The sequence below is a fragment of the Danio aesculapii genome, chromosome 23, assembly GCF_903798145.1.
Source record: "Danio aesculapii chromosome 23, fDanAes4.1, whole genome shotgun sequence".
Classification (NCBI taxonomy): domain Eukaryota; kingdom Metazoa; phylum Chordata; class Actinopteri; order Cypriniformes; family Danionidae; genus Danio; species Danio aesculapii.
In genome coordinates this window covers 31,047,371-31,072,929 of record NC_079457.1, presented here as the reverse complement: position 1 = coordinate 31,072,929, position 25,559 = coordinate 31,047,371, and the positions used below count along the sequence as shown (strand labels likewise).

At 35.2% G+C, this 25,559-nt stretch overlaps 1 protein-coding gene across 1 annotated transcript in view; it reads right to left on the bottom strand.

Moving 5' to 3' along the window:
* slc2a4rg (SLC2A4 regulator) overlaps positions 1 to 25,559 on the bottom strand; it is a 158,316-nt gene that overhangs the window by 18,384 nt on the left and 114,373 nt on the right. Inside the window, exons 3-4 of the mRNA XM_056449649.1 lie at positions 21,164 to 21,264; positions 3,248 to 3,483 (exon numbers count right to left, since the gene is read on the bottom strand). Of these exons, the coding sequence (XP_056305624.1) occupies positions 3,248 to 3,483; positions 21,164 to 21,264 (337 nt within the window). The remainder of the gene's footprint in view (positions 1 to 3,247; positions 3,484 to 21,163; positions 21,265 to 25,559) is intronic.

The following is a 25,559-nucleotide window of genomic DNA, read 5'->3' as shown; positions in this document are numbered from 1 at the left end:
GTAAAGAAATAACATACAAAAACAGTTCAGTTATTACAAAGACACACTCAGACCTCATAAATCAGACCTTGTACCTCAACAATGGTAAAAATTAAAATGTTTCATGCCGCAATGCATGCTGGGTGTGGTACTGTACATAAATCCCAGCATGCATTGGGGCATGAATAAATTATATATAATGGTCTTACAGTTTTCTTCATTTGCGTTTGATTCTGCTGTTGTTTATGTTTAGACTTTCAGTAGCCTGTTTGAGATGTTTGTGAGTTAATCTGTTAATTTTGTTAGTTGTCACTGTTGAGGTTCATACGCAGATTATTGATGTCTCATTGAGTGCAACTAACATCACAGAGCAAAGTGATTTCATCCAAGATATTCTTAAAAACTTCCAGAACTCAATGCACATACAGGCAAGTTATAATACGTTTAACAATAAATTAAACATTGGATAGGAGCAGTAAATTAAATTATATTAAATTAGAACAGGTTCTGCCTTATTAAAAACAGTGAACATCACCGGATCTTATTTAGTTTTTTGGCTTGCTTGACATATCAAAAGAGCTTTTTAATCAAAGTTCTTAACAATTGCAGCAGCCAAGATAAATTAATGTTAAGAATGGTGCTTTAGTTGGGCTCATCATCCATGATGGTGACTTAAAATGATAACTTTTATCTCCAAAAGAACTTTAGTAGATGTTATACAAAAATAAATGTTTTAGTAATAATTGTAGCTGGTGATGATGTTTGTGGAGTTGTTTAATCATCTGCTGATAATTTTAGTGATTTATTTATTTGTTGTACTTTAGGTTATTTCATTACCAAGCTTTGACTGCAGTTGTAGTTTTTTGTATGTTCTGTTCTTGTTTTTTTCCTTCAGTATTTCTTCATTCGTTCATCGCAAATTCTCAATTATCATTTAATTAGTCATTTAATTAATTCATTTAATTCAATTGCGGACACTCGGAAGTGTTCAATTAAACTGAGGTATTTGCCCTGGGGTTTAAAGTGTTAAATGTGTGAGAGGTAAAAACACGGTGTAAAAATGCATTTTAACAGTAATAAAATGTTAATTTAAAATACGGAGGTAGACTGTATAAAAACAGTAGATTGCTGACAACCCAGCTGCCAGTAGTTTACCGTAAAATCAAGAAAAAAATGTATTTTACTGTAAAACCTGAAGCAAATTTCTTCTGTGTGTCACTGTTGTGGAGGAGAGTAGAGCCAGTGTTTGAGTCAAAGATGAACAATGAACTGCTGACGTTATTCTGCATGTTTCTTTATTTGAAAATAGTGGCTGTTTTGTTGCTAATGCAGTTAGAATCTCTCTGGTAATTCCAGCTTTACATGTATGTGTGCTGTTGGGAAATTTAAGACATTTGGGTTTAATGGAACTTTTGTAATTAACTAAAATAAGTTATCATTATAAGAACGCTTCTACGCATATATAGCACATTACTTCATAAACTCATACAGCAGTTAGCCAATTTGAGGCAGTCGCTTTCAGTGAACAAAATGAGATCACTTGAGTATTGTGTATATCAATGTAGTCCATGTATTTTTACAGCAACATACTGCAAAATAACAGCTGCAGCTGCCAGTATTTTACTGTTCATTTACAGAGCAACAGCAAGATGCTGTTAATTTAACAGTAACTTGCTGGCAACCATGCTGCCAGTTACTTACTGTTTTTTAACGGAAAAATTTTTAACAGTGTAACCGGTTAGCATAATATCTTTTAAATACAATCCCTCCCCTGTTGCCTAAAGCTATGCCTCCTGAAATCGCGAATGCGCACATTAAAGATGACAGAGCCTCACTAGATCATGTCATTCACCAGTTAGAAAACTTTATAATACTACAATTCCCAACGAAAAACTGTATTATATCTAGTACATTTTCAGTAGTGTAGTTAGCAGGCAAAACTTGTCATCACTCTCTCATCAGTCTCACTCTCTCTCTCATGCTTTGTCCTAAAGAAACTACAGTATGCATAGTGGTTTGCTGGCGGGCTGCAGGAATTACATTTATTACTAAGACATACTTACATGCCATTTCAGAGTGAATATTCAGAGTAGCATGGTAAACAATATAGGGAGCGCGTCACAGGTTGACATTGTTCAAAAATGAACCAAAGTGAATATAAAAGCAACTTCAGCCAAGAAAAGCAGACTAGGTGGAATAGAGCTATTTACTTTTGTTTTGTTATTGATGCTGCAAAAAGGTCCCTTATGAAACTGAAAATAGTCACATAAATCTTTCGCTGGAAGATTTCAATGGCGGAACAACACTTCTGTGCAGATAACCAATTCATAAAATAACAGAATCTACATCAGCTTTGGGGGACTAAAATAGTGTTAAACATAACATTACCTGTCTAAAAGAAATACTTCAGCCATGGTGTCGTCCTTCCTCCAGCGTGCAAAAGTAACTCCAATATTGATTCAGGATTTTAAAAGTTTTGATTCAGCATTTGTTTTTAGCGCTGTCTTTCGTGTCCACGTGACCGCACACGAACTACTGGCAAATCTGCGTGAACGGGTGCGCAGTTGTTCAAATCTACATTTGCTGACAGACAGTTTGGGATAATTATCAGAATTATCGGCCCGACAATATTTAATTGGATGAACATTTTTTAGTCTTATGCCTTACCCAGAATATAAAAATACATATCAATACATTTAGATAAATTACTTTGATCAGTACTATTGGATTGTAAAGAGACTTTCAACCAGCAAAACATTTAAAGGCTTAACTAGGTTAATTAGGTTTGATAGAAGTGAAGGTAATTAGGCAAATCGTTGTATAATGATGGAAAAAATAAATTATTGCTTAAAGTGGCTAATAATATTGACTTTAAAATGATTTTTAAGAAAAATGCTTTAATTCTAGCTAAAATAAAACAAGACCTTCTCTAATAAAACAAGACCTTACCTAAAATAAGACCTCCAGAAGAAAAAAATACTAAAGAAAATACTGTAAAAAATCCTTGCTGTTAAACATCATTTGGGAAATATTTTTAAAAAGTAAAAAATAACAGGAGAGCTAATAATTTTGACTTCAACTGTATGTATTGTGCTTGAAAACTGCTCTTTTATTCAATTGAAAATCATTTCAAACAGGACTAAGCATTAGGACTAATTATAGGCTCTTCTCTTAACTTGATCTTTACTGTGTGTTTGCAACACTGCATGGCGTTTTAAGGTTACTATAGTCCACTCTTTGTGTTTCACTCATATGACCTGACCCTTACCTTTCGTTTGCGAGGGATGGGGTCCTCAAACAGGAAGTGTGTGCTCTCGCTCTCCTCATTGTTGTCATCGCTCTGACAGGACAGCAGGAAGCTCTTGCCCGTGTCATTGGAGAGAGGCGGCGATGGCGTGGAGGGCACTGATTGGTCACTGGCGTCCCAACTCCAGTTTCCACTGGTGGAGCTGCTGTAGCTGGCAGACAGACTCTCCTTCCAGGCTTTACCAGCCAGATCTACACCTGCAGACAAGATACACATGTGTTCAGGAGACGTCAACAGCAAATAGAAACAAAGAGTCAAATGAAAATAAAACAATAGACAAAAATACACACATATAGCTGAATTCAAAATTAATAGCCCTCTTGTGAATTTTTTACTTTTTAAAAATACATATTTTCCAATTGCTGTTTAATAGAGAAATTTTTAAACATAATTGTTTTAATAACTAGTTTACAGTGACAGTACATCATATTTTTCTACTGATTTTGCAAGCTACTAGTATTTAGCTTAAAGTTTTCAATGTTATGCTAACTACACAAGTTTATATAATTAGGCAACTTGTTGGACAACAGTGGTTTGTTCTGTTGACAAGTGAAACAAATATTTTTATTTGGGTTAACTAAAGACTTTCCACAGAATAAAATAATATTATAGAAAATACAGTGAAAATTCCCTTGTTCTATAATGAAAATTTCACAGGAGGACTAATATTTTTGCCTTCAACTGTATAAGTACACACAAAACTATATATAACAATATATTGTATACTGCAGTGCATCCGGAAAGTATTCATGGTGCTTCACTTTTTCCACTTTTTTATGTTAAAGCCTTATTCCAAAATGTATTAAATTTATTTATTTCCTCAAAATTCTACACACAATACCCCATAATGACAATGTGAAAAAATATTTTTTGAAATTGTTGCAAATTTATTAAAAATAAGAAATCAGAAAAATCACATGGACATCAGTATTCACAGTACATTCTGTTTCCACTGATCCCAGGTGATTCCAGGGGTGACAGTGCATGTCAAAGCACAAACCAAGCATGAACACAAAGGAATTGTCTGTAGACCTCCGAGACAGCATTGTCTTGAGGCACAAGGCTGGGGAAGGTTTCAGAAAAATTTCTGCTGCTCTGAAAGTTCCAATGAGCACAGTGGCCTCCATCATTAGTAAGTGGAAGATGTTTGGAACCACCAGGACTCTTCCTAGGGTGGCCATCTAAGCTGAGTGATCAGGGGAGAAGGGCCTTAGTCAGGGAGGTGATCAATAACCTGGTGGTCACTTTGCCTGAGCTCCAGTGTTCTTCTGTGGAGAGAGAAGAAAATTACAAAAGGACAACCATCTGTGCAGCAATCCACCAATCAGGCCTGTATGGTAGAGTGGCCAGACAGAAGCCACTCCCTGCCTGAAATTTGCCAAAAGGCAACTAAAGGACTCTCAGACCACAAGAAACAAAATTCTCTGGTCTGATGAGACTAAAATTGAACTCTTTGGAGTGAATGCAAGGCGTTACGTTTGGAGAAAACCAGGCACCGCTCATCACCAGGCTAATACCATCCCTACAGTGAAGCATGGTGGTGGCATGATGTTTTTCAGCGGCAGAAACTGGAAGACAAGTCAGGATTGAGAGAAAGATTAATGCAGCAATGTACAGAGACATCCTGAATGAAAACCTGCTTCAGAGTACTCCTGACCTCAGACCAGGGCAATGGTTCATCTACCAGCAGGACAATGACCCAAAGCACACCACCAAAATATCTAGTGGCTTCACAACAACTCGCTGAATGTCCTTAAGTGGCCCAGCCAGAGCCAAGATCTAAATTCTATTGAGCATCTCCGGAGAGATCTGAAAATGGCTGTACATCGTCGCTTCCCATCCAACCTGATAGAGCTTGAGAGGTACTGCAAAGAGGAACAGGCAAAAATTCCCAAAGACAGGTGTGCCAAGCTTGTGGCATCATATTCAAAAAGACTTGAGGCTGTAATTACTGCCAAAGGTGCATCAACAAAGTATTGAGCAAAGACTGTGAATAATTATGTACATGTGATTTTTCAGGTTTTTTATTTTTAATAAATTTGCAACAATTTCAAAAACTATTTCTTCACATTGTCATTATGGGGTATTGTGTGTAGAATTTTGAGGAAATAAATTAATATAATCCATTTTGGAATAAGGCTGTAGTATAAAAAATACATGGAAAAAGTGAAGCGCTATCAATACTTTCCGGATGCACTGTATACAAATATATGGTTTTATATAAGATTTTGATCCACTTTAAATGTTGACTACTGCATTTGTGTGTATATGTACTGTATGTGTGTATTAATCATACCCTCTAGTTTTTTGCGATTGCTGAATTCAACACAAAATCAACAAAAAGTCGCAAATTTTAGCGATCCTGCAAAATTCTTAATTATACACAAAATAATTACAAAAAATATAAATAATCTCATAAAACATCCAATTCCAAACCATATAATCAAATTATATCTATTTCAGTTTGCAATGAATTGTTTCACGTGACTTTGCATATGATGATCTGCGCATGTGATGTGCTTGAGTGTTTCTTGAAAAATGACATCTCACCTGCGCCCTCACAATTACTACATTCCATAGAAGGGGGCAGAATTGTTTTGCAGCCTGTGCAGTAAGCAGACGCAAGTGAAGCGAGAGTAATATACATGTGAAGTTCAATACATGTGAAGCGCTTTAGACTGCAAAGGAAAGTGGGAGCAAACATCTAACAAACGAAGCAATGGAACAGACAGAAAAGCAAGCAGCTTACAATGATGGAGATTGGATGAAGGATGATGGCTGCTGGACGTGACCGAATTGAAGGACATTATTTGTGCTTTACATGTAATGTATGGCTGGTTTTATGTCAAATTGATAAATGATTTCATTTAACTCTTTCCCTGCAGTTAACAAGAGAAAATGCTTCCCTGCTATTGACGAGTTTTACGGCAATCCGTGTTTTAGGTGTACTACGGTAGGGGAAGCCCTAATATACTTCCTATGTGTGAGGTACATGATGTCAGATGTTCCGGGGAGTGAAATCTCAGAGAGAGAAAGTAAGTTCCTGGACAAAAATAAAAGTTATACAACCTTCCGTAGGCTTAATCCCTACCGTTTTAGATCCGTTTTAGATCTTGTCTTGACAAGAGACCAAAATAAAGCTTAATTTTTATTATTGCAAAATAGTCCACAAATTTCCAAGAATTACTAGGGGTTCTGATATATGAACAAAATAAAACAGAAAAAACACAAAAGCACAAAATCCAAAAGTGAAGCTAAATTTAAACAAAACTAGAAGATAAACACAAAAACCAAAATAAGCAAAACTAAACAAAGCTAAAAGTAAACAATTCAAAACACAACAAAACACGGGAAAAACATGAATGAATAAATAGACAATAAAAAGGCAATGCAAAAATAAAAATAAAAACAAAATAAAGAATCAAAAAACAATAAAACAACAACGACAACAACATTTCAAATAAAAAAACAATAATCAAAACACAAAGTAACTACTAAATAGCAAGAAAACATTTTAAAAAAATAGATAACAAAATGTACAAATATAACACTTATAAAAACAACTGAATAACAACAAAAGAGATTCAATTTTGTATGTATATAAAGTAAAATATCACAATTTGTAATCCATTACTAACAATAGTAAAGGCTATGTTCTTCTCAAAATGGTATCACTATATTAGAACTATACTCCAGTGTAATGATCTGTCCTTTTCATTCAGAGGCTACAGGTCAATTTCCATGAAAGAGTGCAAATCATAGCTTTCATTTGGATATCCTTTCTTTCACGGAATCCAGGAAAATTAGCATCACACCCCAGTGTGAATAATATTGATATGTCTTCCCTTATTTCCTTGTTTTTAACTCTTCAGTCACATAGTAATTTGTGTGGGCAGACAAAAAACACAACTTGAGCTGCAAGCAACACCGTGGATCTACATCAAACAACACACTGCCACTGTAATGTGTAACTCCATTGTGTTAATTCACCGACGCATGATAGACATTCATTTCAAAGCTTGTTTTGCTGCCTGTGGCATCAGTAGTCAAATAAATGTTTTATAAATTGCAACACATGACCTAGTATACACTGAATGACTACAAAACACAGGTAAATTACTGCTTCTGACTGTGTTTACTTAAAATTCAGATACTGAAATGTTTAAATTTAACATATACATATATATATAATATACTTATATTTATGTTTTACCAAAAAAATTATCAAACATACATTTGTATTAGTATTGTTGTACTTTCTATTATTTGATTATATTATTTAATGATGAATAGATTGAGGAATACTAAAAAAAGATTTAGAACTTAAACTTCAACTTTATAACTTAAAAAAAATGAGGGAGAGGGTAATAAACAAAATCACAGATCGCTAAAAACCCATGGCATTCGTTTAAGGTTTAACAAAGGGTTAAAGGAACACTCCAGGTATTTTGGAAGTAAACTCATTTCACAACTCTCCTAGAGTTAAACATTTGAGTTTTACCATTTTTTTTATCAATTCAGCCTGGCGGGAGCACTTTTAGCTTAGCTTAGCATAAACCCTTGAATTGGATTAGACCAGTAGCATTCAATTCAATTCATCTTTATTTCTATAGCGCGTTTACAGTGTAGATTGTGTCAAAGCAGTTTAACATAGAAGTTCTAGTAAATTGAAACTGTGTCAGTCCAGTTTTTAGAGTTAAAGTTCAGTTTAGTTCAGTTCAGTGTGGTTTAAACTTCACTGCTGAAGGTCCAAACACTGAAGAGCAAATCCATTGATGCGCAGCTCCACAAGTCCCTATCCAAGCAAGCTAGTGGCAAGGAAACAAACTTCAAGTGAAGGAAAAAAAAACCTTGAGAGAAATTAGGCTCAGTTAGGCACGACCATTCCTCCTCTGGCCAAACTTCTTGTGCAGAGCTTCAGTCAAGGTACCGGAGGCTAGAGAATGCTGAACGTCCATCATGGAGAAGCTGCAGGTGTGAGTAGGTCTTCGGCAGATGTTCAGGCTGGCCCATGGGATCAATGCAGAGCCTCGTCTGTCACTGGGGTCTTTCAGGAATCAATCTTGCTCTCCACTCCTCCATGACCGCCACAGCATCTGCTCAGGATACGGCCTGGTCCAGGATTATGGATACCTCTAGATGTCCTCTATGGTTTCATCATCTCTTCACAGGACTTGGATCACAAAAATGGCGCTGCACAATCTCTAGAGGCATCATTATGTAACTACAGAAAAGTCAAGCTTTTAAATAGGAACATTTTCAAAATATTTTTTTTGTGAAAGATGCTAATGGTCTAATTTGATTCAATGATTTATGCTAAGCTAAGCTAAAATAGCTCCCGATAGACTCGGAGATCAGCTGAATGTATTCAAAAATGGTAAAACTCAACTATTTAACTCTAGGGGAGTTGTAAAATGTGCATATTTCCAAAAAAGTGGAGTGTTCACTTAACTTTAATAAATATTTTTAGCAGTTTGAAACAATACATTGTCTATGTTGGCAGTGCAAATAATTTTGTAAAATTCTGGTAATGAGCTACAAGTATACTGAAAAAAAAAAACAATTTGACAGAATTTTACCGTTTATATTTGAAATTTTTTCCTTGTTTTTCTGAAATACAGTTAAAAAACGTTTTTTTAATATTCTATTATTTTTTTTATATTTTATTATAACATTTTATAAATAAATAACATATTTTTTTATTGTGTACATAACTATTACTTCACAGATTTAATTGATAGAGTATATATTTAATACCATATCAATAAATAGCTTAAAACAAAAAAACAATAAGAATTACAAACACACACTAAACCGCTACATAAGGTTGAGCTCTGCAAAAGAATAAGCCACACCATTCAGCTGACGTTAACCATTGACGTCCTTAAACAAATAAACTTAAACAGCCAAAGTCTCTTGGCTTAAAAACATGTCACACGCTCTTGAGAAACAGCACAAGTGGTGCTGACCTTATATGACCTCAAGCAGCCATTTCATACTTATTTCATGACACTTGACCTCTCAGGATTGTGGTCCAGCATGTGCACACTTGTCATTTCGCAGATGCTTCTTCATTTAAAGTGACTTACAGTGCACTAATTAGAGGAATAGAGTACCTGGAGTAGCTTGATTTAAGGGTTAAATGTTGAGCTCAGTGCTTTCCCAGTACTGGGTTGCGGCTGGAATTGTTGGCGGGTCATTCTGCTGTGGTGAACCCGGATAAATAAGGGACTAAGCCATAGGAAAATCAATGAATGAATGAATGTTGGGCTCAATTGTGACAAGAAAGACGTACAGTGTAAAAAAGGCTGGGTTCCACACAATTCCTTCAAGTTGTCCTGACAGAAATTAAGTTAACTTAATTGTTTTATGTTCAATCGACTTAAATTTTTAAAAAATCATTAAGTTGTCCGAAATAAACTTAAGAATTGTATTTTCAACTCATTTTAATGAAGTAGTTTAAAGAAGCAGCAAAAGTAATTGAGTGTAAGTAGTTTTGGCCTTAATGCTATAAGGTTTGCCACACAATTGTTTTATTTTTCCCCCACATCAGTGGTCTAAACTATTTCAGATGAGCCCAAACTGTGGTCAGTGACTGTTTAAGTTCATCAGACAGTCTCATCCTGTCAAAAGTAGGTGATTCTTTGGAAGAATGAGCTGTAAATAGGAGTAAACCTGACACTGTGAGTTCAGTGTTTCCCACAGACCTGCTCTATGTTTGTGGAGGCACTTCAAATACATACATAATGAGTTATTGAAAAGCAAATAAAAGTTATGAATGTGGAAATACCACAATGTTTATTTGTGGATTTTACTTGTCACACTGTGTGCTTGTAGTAGTCTTCAGAAAATGTCTTCTCTTTTTTGTTTTTGATTTACATATGCATTATTAATGTAAGGTAGATCAGGTGGGAATTCACACACACTGGCAACTTAGTTTCATTAATTTTTGACATCAAATATTAGTTGCTTCCCAAATGACACACTATACACTACTTAACAAAAGTCTTGATGTTGATCCCATTTGTAAGAGCAACAAATAATAACTTGACTTTTAGCTGATCATTTGGAAAAATACCAGAAGGTAGATTTTTCAGATGAATCATCTGTTGAACTGCATCCCAGTCATCACAAATACTGCAGAAGACCTATTGGAGCCAATATTCTCACGGAAATCAGACGTTTGGTGAAGAAAAAATTATGGTTTTGGGTAACATACAGTATGGGGGCATACGAGAGATCTGCAGAGTGGATGGCAACATCAACAGCCTGAGGTGTCAAGACATTTGTGCTGCCCATTACATTACAAACCACAGGAGAGGGCAAATTCTTCAGCAGGATAGCGCTCCTTCTCATACTTCAGCCTCCACATCAAAGTTCCTGAAAGCAAAGAAGGTCAAGGTGCTCTAGAATTGGCCAGCCCAGTCACCAGACATGAAGATTATTGAGCATGTCTAGGGTAGGATGGAGGAGGAGGCATTGAAGATGAATCCAAAGAATCTTGAAGAACTCTGGGAGTCCTGCAAGAACGCTTTTTTTATTAATAAGTTATATGAGTCATTGGAGAGATGTATGGACGCAGTCGTCCAAGCTCATGGGAGTCATACACAAAATTCATTCTGTTTCCAGTGCACCATGACTGTATATTCTGTACATTATTTCTGTTAAGTGACAAGACTTTTGTCTAAGCAAAGTCAGACCGTACTGTCCTAATTAAATAATACAAAATGAAGGCATGATCATATTTTATTTTGGTAAAATAAGCGTTATCTAGAGGTCTTTGCCTTTCATTTAAGCCACTTCTGATACCAAATGATCAACCAGAAGGCAAGTTATTATTTGCTGTTCCTAAAACGGGAATAGGCGACAAGACTTTTGTCAGGTAGTGTAGCCTATGCAATTATACACTCAACCATCTAGATTTAGAGTAGATTTCAGTGTACCTGAGATCTCTGAGCGACTGTTGTGCGCTTCAATGCTGCACATGTATATACAGTACAAACTAGCAATTAAACTGACAGGAACTGTCAAAACCATTTGTGGGATTCAGTATTCATACTGTGTTGCTAAAAAATAAATCAATGTATGGGAAACAGTGTAGTCATTAAATCACAGAACTACAAGGAGTCACCATTTATATGTCCCTGTCTATTTTGTCGGTGTGGAGGGAAGAGACTGTACTCATTTATTTGTGCAGCCACCATGATACAGAACAATAAGTCTTTAATTTCCCAGAAGGGCAATGAGTTTGCATTAAAGATATTAAAAAATGACAATGCGCAAATGAAAAACACATAAAACCCAATCCCTAGACCAATGTCCTAGATTAAATAGCAATGGGAGAGTTGTGAAAGCACATTTTTTTTTTACTTAGGTTGTCCTCCAGGCAAGAGTAATGAGATGTGATATTATTTCAGGATGTCTGCTATCATGTTAAACCATCTATATTAAAGAGAAATGTATGAGCTGTAGATGTATGAACATGAGAAAAATTATTTACTAATGTCGAATTTTCTAATGAAAAATTTATCTTATTTTTATACATCTTCATTCACATTTATAAACACTGCTGCTTGTACAAACAACTTATTTAAAATGAGCTGAATTAAAACAATTGGTGAATTTTTTGGACAACAATTATTTTTTGATGAATACACTTAAATTTTTGTTCAAAAAATTAGGTTTACTTTTGTGTTGGAACAACATGAAGGAATTGTGTCAGAATGTTTTTAAAGAGAAGATCTAACCTGTTTATTTTTTCCCCAATTTCTGTTTAACGGAGAGAATATATTTTCAACACATTTCTGAACATAACAGTTTTACTCATTTCTAATAACTGATTTATTTTTATCTTTGCCATGATGACAGTAAATGATATTTGACTAGATATTTCTCAAGGCTTAACTAGGTTTATTAGGTTAACTAGGCAAGTTAGGGCAATTAGGCAAGTTATTGTATAACGACGGTTTGTTCTGTAGACTATTGAAAAAATATATAGCTTAAAGGGTTTAATAATTTTGACCTTAAAATGGATTTAAAAAAAATTAAAACTGCTTTTATTCTAGCTAAAATAAAACAAATAAGAGTTTCTCCTGAAGAAAAGATATTATCAGACATACTGTGAACATTTCTTTGCTCTGTTTAACATCATTTGGGAAATATTAAAAAAAGAAAAAAATTCAAAGGGGGGCTAATAATTCTGACTTCAACTGTATATATATTTATACAACAGTTATGTCTGGTTCTTGAATCTGATTGGCTGATAGCCATGCAATATTCTGCAGTAACAGCACTTGTACAGCCTCTTCACCCTTCTGTATTACTCCGCCCACATAGAGTGACAGCAGATCAATAAACTCACTACAGTTTGACAAATAATGCAGTTGTTGGACAACATAATGTACTTTTGAGGCTTGTAAGATGAAAAAGTAGTTGTTTAGATTGCAACTATGCTGTTTATTTATAAGGACAGTGCCTATTTTAAATATTTATAATTTTTGACATACTGTACAGCGCATGGGCATTCATCATCCATAAGTCATACTGAACAGAGCAAAGACGATTGACGCTCTGCCACAAGATGGTGACAGAGAGCGTATAATAAGCCCTTAGGGGAGAAAAACTCATTGTAATTTCAAAGTACAGCAGATCAAATCATTACAAAACTGGTAAGTGACTTTCTAAGTTAATCTTTCTCTTTTATATGTTGTAGTGCTGTATTTATACCATAGTAATCTGCTAGTGTTTGCTTTGCTTTGCTTTGGCTTTTTAGGGTTAATTAGTTTGATATCCAGATTGCAACAGAGAAACACTGGGAAATCTCTGTAGACTGATGGCATTTCATGCCGTTCAGCCTTATAGTCTTAAATTGTCAGCAAAATCACCTGTTTTGTCATCACTTTAGACATTACGCTAGAGCAGGGGCGCCCTTTTTTTTAAAAACCTTTTTCTTATAAAGGGCCAAAATCCAAACTTGATTGAGGGCTGTGGGCTAAAGTTAAATATACCAAACGGTGTTACATTAAATTTGCTCATTTATTTGCTTATTATTTTAAAATAACTAGAAAAAGTTGCTTTAAAACATTTTAAATGATGATGCAGTATAATTTTTTACGTTTTATAATCAACTTATTATAGTAAAAACATAAACAATCCCATTTATAACACAATGGAGCTCAATACTGATTACACTAGTCGAGCTGCTCCTGCCTTTGCCTTGATTTGCTCAGTATTTACATTTCAAAAGCCTGATTCACATAAAACATTTAACTTTAGTTGGCTTTTTTGTAGCTCCTCAATTAAATAAAGAAACCACCAAGGGGTTTGTCAAAGGCATTCACCACAACCAACTTCCATCATTCTCCCCTTCTCTTCAGTTGCGATGGCGAGCGAAAAACCAAGGGTTACCATGGGCCAACTTTGGCCTGCAGGCACGACTTTGTGCATCTCTGCACTAGAGATTCATTCAAACACTAGCTCTAAAGTGACGTTTGTGAATGAGAAATGGTTTCTGCTGTTCTGACGTCAGCTGCAGATGTGAATGAATGGTGGAAGAAAATAGTTCCTCATACAAAACGGTTTTTAGACTCTCCGTGTTAGATTTTCTTTTTTATATACATAATTGTGTAAGTTTGCCATCCTCTGAGAGAATGGTTTATAGTTCCCTAGCAATGACAGATGCCATGAGTGTGAGAGAAAGTGTGTTGAACCTAGAGAAAGAAGTGATGCTCAGTGAAGTGAAGGGATTCTCATTTCCACACACTTTTAAACAGATATATATGGGAATGCCCCCTTATGCCTGCTTTGTTTACTGTTGGTTACTAGGTTACCAATTCCACATTCAGCTACTCAGAGGTGGGTAGTAATGAGTGGGTAGGCAAACGACGATCACTCCACCCTCAACCCCAAAGTGAAAACGGAAGTGATTGGTTCGCAAAGTGAGGAGTGGAGGGGATAGGTGCTGGGTGTCGAAAGGTAGGACCAGGGGGTAGGTCGCAGATGAAAGTTAAGACCTGGGGGTCGGGGGTTGGGTGGTTTGGGGGATGTTGCGGGCGAAAATGAGGACCGGGGTTTGGGGGATTCGCTGACACTGCCCTCACTATTCTGCCGTCCTAGGCAGCTGCTTAGGTTGCCTCTATGGACACGCCGGCCCTGATCGGACCAGGTCGCCCGCGACCTCAAGTTCACTCTATGTTTTCACTCCAATTTGTCAACAAGAATAGTTTGATAATGCGATGCACGGTGTACATAGAATTGACATTGCAACATATTCATGAATTACAGCTCCAACCTGAAAAAAACACGCAGTGGCAAGTGTCAAAATTATACCAATTTGAACCTTATCATTAGCCGCATTTCCGGCTAATGGGCCAGTGCGAGCCAGGGCTTTAATCGGGCCAGGCCGGGCCAATAGCCCGGGAGGTTGAGAAATGAGGCCGAAATCATGTCGCGTTTCCACTGTCGGGCTAGTTGCTCGCAGCGCGTCACGCAAACACCGCCCCCAGAACGTCCCCCGAATCAAACGTCACACAACCCGTCACACAACCCGCCCACTTCAGCGGGAACAAAAAACTCAAATTATAACCACAAACACAACCTGGCATCACTACCAGAGCTGGAAGATGGAGAACACCGAAGCGATTGCTTTTTTACTGTTTGTGGTCTGTTGGTGTAAGGCCAGACAGCGATCCCTGGATAAGGACATTCGAGTTCGGCGGCATTTACTTCGAACACAGATTTTGGCTGCAAGGCGCAAAAGAGCAGCCGAGCGACGAGATCGACGATAGCAAAACAAATGTAAGGGAAGAAAGCATCTTGTCTCCTCTTTACCTGACAGGAAAACTCTGCCTTTGTACGTAACCCCGCCCCGAAGCCCCAGTTGGCCCTCCTTGGCCCAAGGTATTCGGCGGGCCGAAAAAGGCCGGACGCTGGCCCCAAGGAAGCCCCGCTTTGGCCCGATTACGCCCCGGAAGTGATAGTGGAAACGCGACTGGTCTTGGCTCGCCCTGGCTCGCTCACTTTAGGCGCGATAGTGGAAACGCGGCTAATGGTAAATATGGGATACTAAAGAATATAAGCAAGAATATACATACACCTATAAATTACTCGCATATACACCTATGCTATTGGATGTTCAAAACAACATATATGAAACTTGCGCATATACATATAAACTTGATGCATGCATACGCCCACATTAACACGCACATACATATAAACTCCATCCTCGCATAAACACCCACATTAACATGCACATACATATAAACTTGCTGCATGCAAACACACCTATACACACTCGCATATACATATAAACTCGATTCCTGCATAAACACCCACATTAACACGCAAATACATATAAACTCGCAGCATGCAAACACACCTATACACACACGCACAGACATAAACTCCTTGCAAATACACCCACAACAACACACGCATATACACAAACTCACTGCAAGCAAACACACCTATACTGGCATATTATAGGCCAAATGCCTAAACTAAATGCGTGAATAAACATCCAAATAACACTCGTGCAAACATACAAAATAAAATTCACAAACATGTTTATTACGAATGGATATTGCAAAGCTTATGAAATAGAATGTGATCAATAGAGGTATTAAACCTGTTAAATTATGAACATATGTTATATAAAATTATATCAAATATTAGTCTATATAACTAGACTTTATAAAATATATAAGAAATATTTTATTTTTAAACCTTTTATTTTATTAGCTAATTACATACACAAATATAAATGGACAGATAGAACCCTTTAAGGAAATTCAAGCTGAAAAGCAACCAGAACTATGAATATACTTAAACAACTAAACTCCTCTTTTCTATTGCAAATGTTGATGTAGCCTATACCCTTCTTGTTTTGTTTTTTTAATTATTATAATTATTAAGCTTTTTATATGTTTTTACAATGTGGATGTCATAATTGCAAGATTTTGGTATCATTTTGATTGTTAATTATTCAGCATAGCACTGATTAAAAGTCTCTGTTCACCACATTGGTCGAGTTAACCCCCACGAACCAGCTATACATACCCTCTGGACACTCCGTTTCTTTTTAATAACTACTACTTATTTTTTTACAGCGGCTGCCATCCAGCGTTTTGGTGCATTAGCCTATTTATTAGTAAGAGGAAAACCCACTTAAAAAGAGCATTCCTGCTCCTACTGGACATAAGTGTGTATCGTAACCCATGACGAATAGTGACCCTAATAATAAAACAAACATAAAACTAATATTAAACAAACATAGTTTATTCTAAATAATTACTTATGCATCCTTATATTTATTACACCCATAGCTTTCCAATACTTTAATTACATAATAAACCTTTAATTTTGCAGGAGCATTCCTTACCATTATCTTTTTATATTTTTTTAATTCATTATTAAACAGATGTGATTCCTCGATTAATTGCATTATTTCTGTTTCCTAAGCTTTGCGATGACATAGATTGATGACAAATAATGATCTTATTCATTTTGCTCAAAGGACTTTTAAGTTGAAATTAAACTACTTAATTTCCAAGTGAAATAACTTCCTTTCTCACTCAGAATTTATGCATATACACATGTGAAATCACTTGTATATATGTACATATATACACAACTAACTGTATATATGATTGTGAATTTATTTTGTATGTTTGCACACAGAGTTTACATTCATATGTGAGAGTTTTTAGGTGCATATCCAATGATCGAGTTTATATGTATATGCAAGTGTGCATAGGTGTGTTTGCATGTAGCAAGTTTATATGTATGTGTGTGTTAATGTGAGTGTGTACAGGTATTTTTGCATGAAGCAAGTTTATATGTATGTGCGTGTTAATGTGAGTGGTTATGCGGGAATCGAGTTTATATGTATATGCGACTGTGTATAGGTGTGTTTGCATGCAGCAAGTTTATATGTATGTGCGTGTTAATGTGGGTGTTTATGCGAGGATGGAGTTTTTATGTATGTGCATGTTAATGTGGGCGTATGCATGCATCAAGTTTATATGTATATGCGCAAGTTTCATATATGTTGTTTTGAACATCCAATAATATAGGTGTATATGCGAGTAATTTATAGGTGTATATGCACGTGTTTTATGTATGTGTTGATAAGTGAAGTTTGATTTAAATCCTATACAGCGCCTCATACTAAATTGTCCGTAGTATATATATATATATATATATATATATATATATATATATATATATATATATATATATATATATATATATATATATATATATATATATATATATATATATATATATATATATATATATATATATATATATATATATATATATATATATATATGCTATTAACTAGTAACTACAGTATTTACTTGAGTAATTTTTTCATCAGATACTGTTTAACTCTTACTCGAGTAACTTTTAAGATTGTTACTTTTACTTGAGTATGTATTTTGCATACTCTACCCATCTCTGCAGCTGCTCTGACAACTTGATAAAATTACCCTTTTGATGAATTTACATTTTATTAAGTATTTTTGCAAACATTGAAAGGATTCACTTCACGTTTTCCTTTTCATAATAGCAATGCATTAGTAAATAAAACCATCACTGATGTAAAGTTGGCCAACTAAAACAATACAACATAAAATCAGAGATGGTCGGATACTAAAAAACGAAGGAACAAGCGGGGAGAAAATCATTCATGGATAGATCCAGTGGAGCCATTAAAACAGTCTGTTTCTTCCAGCACACAAATGTAAGGGACTACGGACTGACACCAGCTGTTATGTGACACACAGCTTAAGAAAACTCACTATTCATTCACTTCAAGAATCTCTGAAAAGGTCAGAACCAACGCAACACAAAAATGCTTTCACTACAGTCCAGGTAATGTTCAAATCTTGCTCTTTAAAGCGAACAATCTTTGGTTACACTGCTCAAAGCAATAGCTAGACTGCAGCTCTGCACAGGAAGTTTGGCCAGAGGAGAAATGGTCGTGCACAACTGAGCCTGGTTTCTCTCAAGGTTTTTTCCTTCACTTTCCTCAATTGGTGAAGTTTGTGCCTTGCCAATGTTGCCACCGGCTTGCTAGGTTTGGGACTCATTGATGGATTTGCTCTTTGTGTTTGGGCTTTCAGCAGTGAAACTTCAACTCTGAAATCTAGACTGACACAGTTTCAATCTACTAGAACTTCTATGTTAAGCTGCTTTGACACAATCTACATTGTAAAAGCGTTCTAAAAATAAAGATGATTCAGTTCATGCAAATGACTCTTTCATGAATCTCTAGTCCAATTCCATGGTTAACAGGGACAGGATTACAAAATTTAAGTCAGAACACTTACAAATATGTGTCAGGGATTCAATAATGACAATCATTTGAATTTTTTGACAAACTATTTATTTTAGAGACAAAGGCTTTTGATTCAAACATCAGTGAGAGAACTGAAGCCCTCTATTGTGTTTTCATCTGAAACTCAGTGAAACATATTTTTGGTTTTGGAAGCCATGAGCTGAAGAAAAGACCAGTCGCTGCACTTACAAACCCATTCAGATGGTAATCCGAGTATCCTTTCATCATGCTAAAGGGGACATAAAATAGGAAACAGCTTTTTTTCTTATTCTTTTGAAACAAGAGTATGATGACCAAGCAGACATATGCTAATATTTATGCAAAACTCATGTCTACACAGACAACTTTGAGAAACTAAGCTGCAAAAATTGTCTGTTCAGAGATCTTTGTGCCTATATAGAGTTATATAACCATGAGCTCATAAAAAAATTACAATTTGCATATTAATGACTATACAGCTGGTCTAACTACTAAATTGATAAGGGTATGCAGACATTGGACAATTATAACAGGTTGTATAAAGATACATTAGGAATTTGAATGCACTTAAAAATTAATGATTAGTAAAAGAAACATGTTTTTTTAATTAAATTAATGTGTTTTCTGTTTATTAATGCTTTTTAGTTGCATTATAAGACCTTGTTCTTTGCTCTGACAACTTTATTGTTTAAAGGTTTAACTAACTGATGTTATTAGTTCTAAATTACATTTAAAACTGTACATAATTATTATTTTTTCATAATACGTTTTATATATTAGAGTTGAAAATATAATTTTAGTTTTGAAAATATTCCTCTGCACTTTAAAAATGACTTTTCATAGTTTGAAACAATATAATGTATGTGTTTACATGTGTTTAATGTATGTGTGTACATTATGGGATCTATCATACACCCCGCGCAAAAAGGCGTAAGACGTGTGTGACGCGATTTGTTGCTACTTTCAGACCAGTGCAACTGTAATTTTCACATTTTGCACCACGTTGTTTAAATAGCATTGTTGACGTGTTGCTATTTTGAGGAACTGAAATAGACTGCACCATTGACTAATTAAAAGCTGGTCCATAAAGTCCAGCACAGAACGCGTTAGTTATGTGTCTATGCAGGTCCAAATGCTCACACATTGTTTAATACACACAGGATGTACAGCAATACACAAATATCTTTACATATGAAAACAATTAAAGGATTAAAATGTTACAAAAATTGTTATTTTCTACATAAATATAAAAACCACTGCCTCCATGCCTTTACCTCTGGGGGCTTTTTTCAGTTTATTCATGACAATTTGCATTTGTATAATGTTATTATTATTAGCAGTATTATTTATTTTATGCATTTTTATAATTGGTTGAATAAAAACAAGTCTAGATTTGTCCACCTGTTGGGTTTTGGAGACGTATGCATCACTGAATGAGCATAAGAATAGGACGTGTGCTTGGATTTAACTCAGTTTTTAGACCACACTTCATTATTATTGTTCATTTATTCGTTTGCTGGAAATTAGAACTGAGTTTAGAAATAGTTTTGAAACAAATCTTTGCGCTTAACAAACAAAATTAAATATGCAGGTTAATGGATGTCTTCAGTGGAGTGTGTACAACACCGTTTCCTTACTCCACGAAAGTAAAGAGGCCGAACGGAGGAGGCTCGTTCTTTGTCCTCGTGCTGCAGATGCTCTGTTTAACTGTATTCTCGCTAGTGAAGCGTTCAGTTTTTCCACTTACAAAGTCTGCCATGTAAATAGCAAATGCGCCAATGGCGCGACACAACTGACTGTTAAAGGGAATGGTAGATGAGACTCTGATTGGTTTAATGCACCCCCTTAATGCTTTTGCGCCATGCGCTTTAGACTTTGTGCCTTGATCATTCAAATAGAGCCCTTTATTTATATTTAGAAAATGTATATATTTATAATTTTTAATAATATTTTATATTTTAGTGTTTTAGTTTTAAAAATGTACCTCTACACTACACAAATGACTTTTTTGATAGTTTGAAACAATATAATGTATGGGTGTCCACACACACAAAAAGTAAAAGTAAATGTTTAAAACTCTAAAATATGATGGGCAGAGATCAAGGTCCCATAATATAATTCAAAAATATAAATAAATGCAAAATAATATTAATTTGAATGGCAAAATACAGGCATTGTTTATTAATGTATTACGTTTACAGTTTAAAATCATCAGAGATTAATATGAAAAACTGATTTAAATAATTGTCCATTTGACTATTTGAAATGGTATGGACTGGTTTCACTAGAAGTCAGTGTTTAAAATCAACCACTATTTTTGTTATTTTGTTTGGCGACAAACAAATCACACACTTCGTTAGAGCTGTTTTCTATTTAAAACAACTGAAAACAAAGAAAGGAGGAGCCCTTTGGGGCACTTCAAGAAGTTTAGAGCTTGTTTGACAAGCCGCCATTCAACATGGATTCTCTGAGAACTAACATTTAACAAGGCAACGAGCGTTAGTATGGCAGCACAGAAGAGATAAAAAAATTTAGAGAGTGCGGAGTTGAACCTGAGGTGCTGGAGGAAGGGTTGAGCACCAACGGGCTGGTGGACAGTGTGGTCAGGACGGTGGCGGCCATTACTTCTTTATCAGCATGACCAGAAGGACTCCTGTTAAACGAAAGTGAGAGAAAGAGAGAGATTAGGTTTCTAAACCTTTAGCTATTTTCCATCCACATACTCTAATGTGCATTTTAGGATAGTACATAAACAGTAACCGTGCATTTACAGTGTGGCGTTTTTTACATAGTGTCGGAGTTTACCCTGCAGTTGGTACTCTGACAATCAAACATGTGTACAGGTTTTCTAATGAAATAAACCAGTCAAAAGCTGTTTGTGTAGTGAGGCTTTTATGTTCATGTTTAAGCGCCAGTCTAAGGGTGCTTTCACACCCTTAGATTGTTTTGTTCTGAAACAGGGATTGATAATGTTACAATGTTTATTTTTGTTCTTGGGCCGGTTCGCTTTCACACCGCAAAGTTTCTAAATGAATCAAAAGTGCTGAAACAGTCACGTGCGAGTAAACTCTCCTAACGTTGGTTTCACAGTTTATTGTTTAGAGTCCCACGGATTCTGCTCAGCTGTCATACATCGTTTTTTAATTTATGATGATGAGCAATAAGACATTGTCAATAAATATAAATTGTAAAAAAAAATAAAGAAATAAAAATCGATGTATTGAATCAATTAATCTAAAAAAAAAAAAGTTAGGCAGAATTATGGAGTATTGGCTTAAATTATAAAGAGAAATAACAGATAAACTGAGGCTGCAGCCAGATCATGAAGCAGATAAATTTTGATCTATTGTTTTGACAAAACAATAGGCCTAATACAAAATATTATAAGATTAAAATATGGAAAAAACATTAAACAGCTCTTGTTAATATTTCAGCATGCTTTCAATTTCATACTCGACATGAAACCCACATTTATTGGTAGGAATAACAACCTGCCATAATCATAATTCTCTTTTCATATAGCTGTATATATGGCTATTAGCCTACTTAACCATAACACACCATGAACTACATTTTTTAACTACAATCAATCCGCCCCAGAGTTCGTTTCAATCGAGCTAAGACCTCCTTATTCAAGTGGTCTCAAACCGATTAATTTGGCGCAGATCCGAGTGCGTTTGTGGATTTCACATATGCCTAACGAACCTTGCTAACTGGGCAAACGAGACAGCTTCAAAACATTTAGGTGAGAAAGCACCCTAATTTCAACAAGCTGTTGATTTTTGCGCAACCTACATCACAAACTGGGAAACCCGCATAACAATAATCAATCTCTGCTTTCGCTTCCATTACTGCTCGCTTGGGAACTAATGTGGTCAGAGCTTAAGTTTATTGAACTGCAACCCTCTCAAGCAGTATCCAAATTATGCTGCTTGACCGGTCTAATATGCTGATACTCATGAAATTTATTCCCTAACTGTTTACATTCATTCACACAAACTTTACGTGAATTGTTGTGTGCTTTTGACTAGGGGTGTGAACCTATATTGATCTCACGGGTTGGTATGGTAACGACTATCACCTCATTGATTTGGTTTAATTTGATATCCCGGTGCATTGACGATGCTTTCCATACACAATTCTTTTATTTTACTTCACCACACAAGAATACATAGCGCATACGTGATAAATGACAGCATTATGTAATAACCAGTTATGATTTATTACTGAATCGATAACGAACTGTCAGAGTCTGCATTGTGGTGCATCAAAGAAACAATTACTTTTGACACGGCTACCTTTGACATGAACTTGTGTGTATTTGATAGTTAACCTTAAAAAAAGGTTAGTTTATAATTCATGTAATGTACTATCTGACAGCTTTTTCTGTGTGCAAAAAAAGGGTTTAAACTAACACATTTTGTTTTTTGTTGCTAGAGTAAGCAAGGCACAAGATGTAAAGGGACCGTCCTCTTATGCAAACAGAGGAAGAAGCAGAAGTTCATTTGCATTTAGAGAAACACACAAAAATTATACTTATTTTTTTGTGTCAGTTTCCCAGAAAGTCATGATTCTCTTCTCTTGAATACATACATGACAATGAATTTTTGGAAATTCATATTTTGCATTATCTGAAATATGAATGAATAGGCTTTCTATTGATATACTGTAAGGTTTAATTAGATTAGACAAAACTTGGCCAAAATACAATTATTTGAAATCTGGATTCTGAATAAACATAAATAAAATCAAAATATTGAGATAATCGCCTTTAAAATCAGACAAATTTTGTTCTTAGCAATTTATATTACGAAACAAAACATAAGTTTTGATATATTTACAATATATTTTATATATTTATTAAGTTTATATATATATATATATATATATATATATATATATATATATATATATATATATATATATATATATATATATATATATATATATATATATATATATATATATATGTATATATATATATATATATATATATATATATATATATATATATATATATATATATATATATATATATATATAAAAAGCAAAATTAAAATCTGCAAATCAAAATGTGTAATTTTGTCTCAATGTATTGGCTCAAAATGCAATGTACAATGTATTTTAGCTATTCCCACAAATATAACAGTGGGAATGTAACATATAGACCAGTGGTCCAGTATAGGGCTGTGTGATTTGGGGATAATGTCTAATTGCAAATTTTTTTGACAGATATTGCGATTTCGATTTGATTTGTGATTTAATTTTGTAGTTAAGCTTCAGCTCAATAATCTGTATCGTAGCTTCTTACTGCTAAAATGCAGTGAGTGTTAGTTAAAAAAGGAACTGAAAAGATATTAACTCCAACTTTTATTCAAATTTGTTTTCACTTTTCTCTAGAGCCACAAATAAAATGACCTTACCTTTCTGTAAACAAGTTAAACTCAAATTAGGGAGATAGTTTATTATACAAACAAAAAAATAATAATTATAAAAAGACAGAACACTCAGCAAACTAACATTTCTGAACCAACTCTGAAATTGCACTTTGCTGTTGTTCGCTAATAGATTGTCACTGGCAATACATTTTAGCAAGACACTCCTCTTATAGCCGCCTGTGGTGCTTTTTTAGGTGCTGGTTGTATTACCTTATGCTGTCGCAACAATTCTTACAAATGACCTGCTTTTGTTCGGTGTCTGTGACTTTGAAACCAAAATATTCCCATGTTATCGATGTTCTGTTTTTCTTTGATATTAATCAGTCTATTAATGCTTCTGAAGCAGCAGACGCCATCATCCCACTTGTCAGCGCTTTCCTGTTTGTTTGTTTTATTGTGGGTTTTCCGCATAGTTCAGTTGCGCAATTGGGCAGAACGAAACTGTTCTCACTCAATTGGCTAGTAAGACTGTCACACACAGACGGTAGTCACGTATATGCCCTGGGCGGGGGAAATTAAATAATACATATATATTTCATATCGTAGCTTCTTGCGCTTAGCTAATCGCAACATTTCAAATCGCGATTGCGATTCGATTTTGATTAATCACACAGCCCTAGTCCAGTGTCACAAATATGTCCACAAACATCAAATGTCAGAAAGCAACATCACACGACTCTGTTTGTTACTGCATATGTTATTTATTTGAAGATATGTAGAGAAATAAAGCTACATCGGTTTTCCTGGTTGCAGCAACTTCCATTAATTTTAATTGATCATTTGCCCCAGTTTCCCAGTTTGTCTTGAACCCATGATATGTGAACTATATGTGTAATGTATGTAATATTCCTACTTTCACAACTCACAATTCAAAAGTTCATTCACAATGCTGAATGAAAACCCATCTTAAAGTTAGCATGAAATCTAAATTTACAATGCTTACTCTGCTAGCTCACATTGTTAATCTATGAAAAAAAATGGATTGTTTTGATAATCTTCAATTAAATATTGATAATTTTCTTCCACGTTTAAGGTGGCTGTCCTTCTGTTGACGTCCACATTAGGGATTCCATAGTAACTGCATAGTAATACCTTCTCCAACCGTTAGTTTGCTATAAGGGAATGATGTGCAAATGAAAGCCCCACCCACAACCCAATTTTCCGTTTCACGCTTACTTTAAGATTTGGATCGACTTAAACCAAAGACATCAAGTAAATCCAGATGTTTAGTGCTCTCTCACACCAACATAAACAACACACATCTGTTAGGTGGGCCTTGCTTTGCTCTCTCCTTAAGCCTAAGCAGCCGTTCTTTCTATTCAGCAAGGCCGAATCCCACAGTAAACACTTCTTTGGGCCATATCACAGCTCCCTACTGCGCTGAACTCATCACGGGTAATGGAAAATTCCAGCACAGTAATAAACACTAGCACTCGGCCTCTGGTTTGTGCCCACACAGAACAGCTCGATTATCAGCCGTATTTATTCAGCGTGTGTGGGAGAGAGTTTA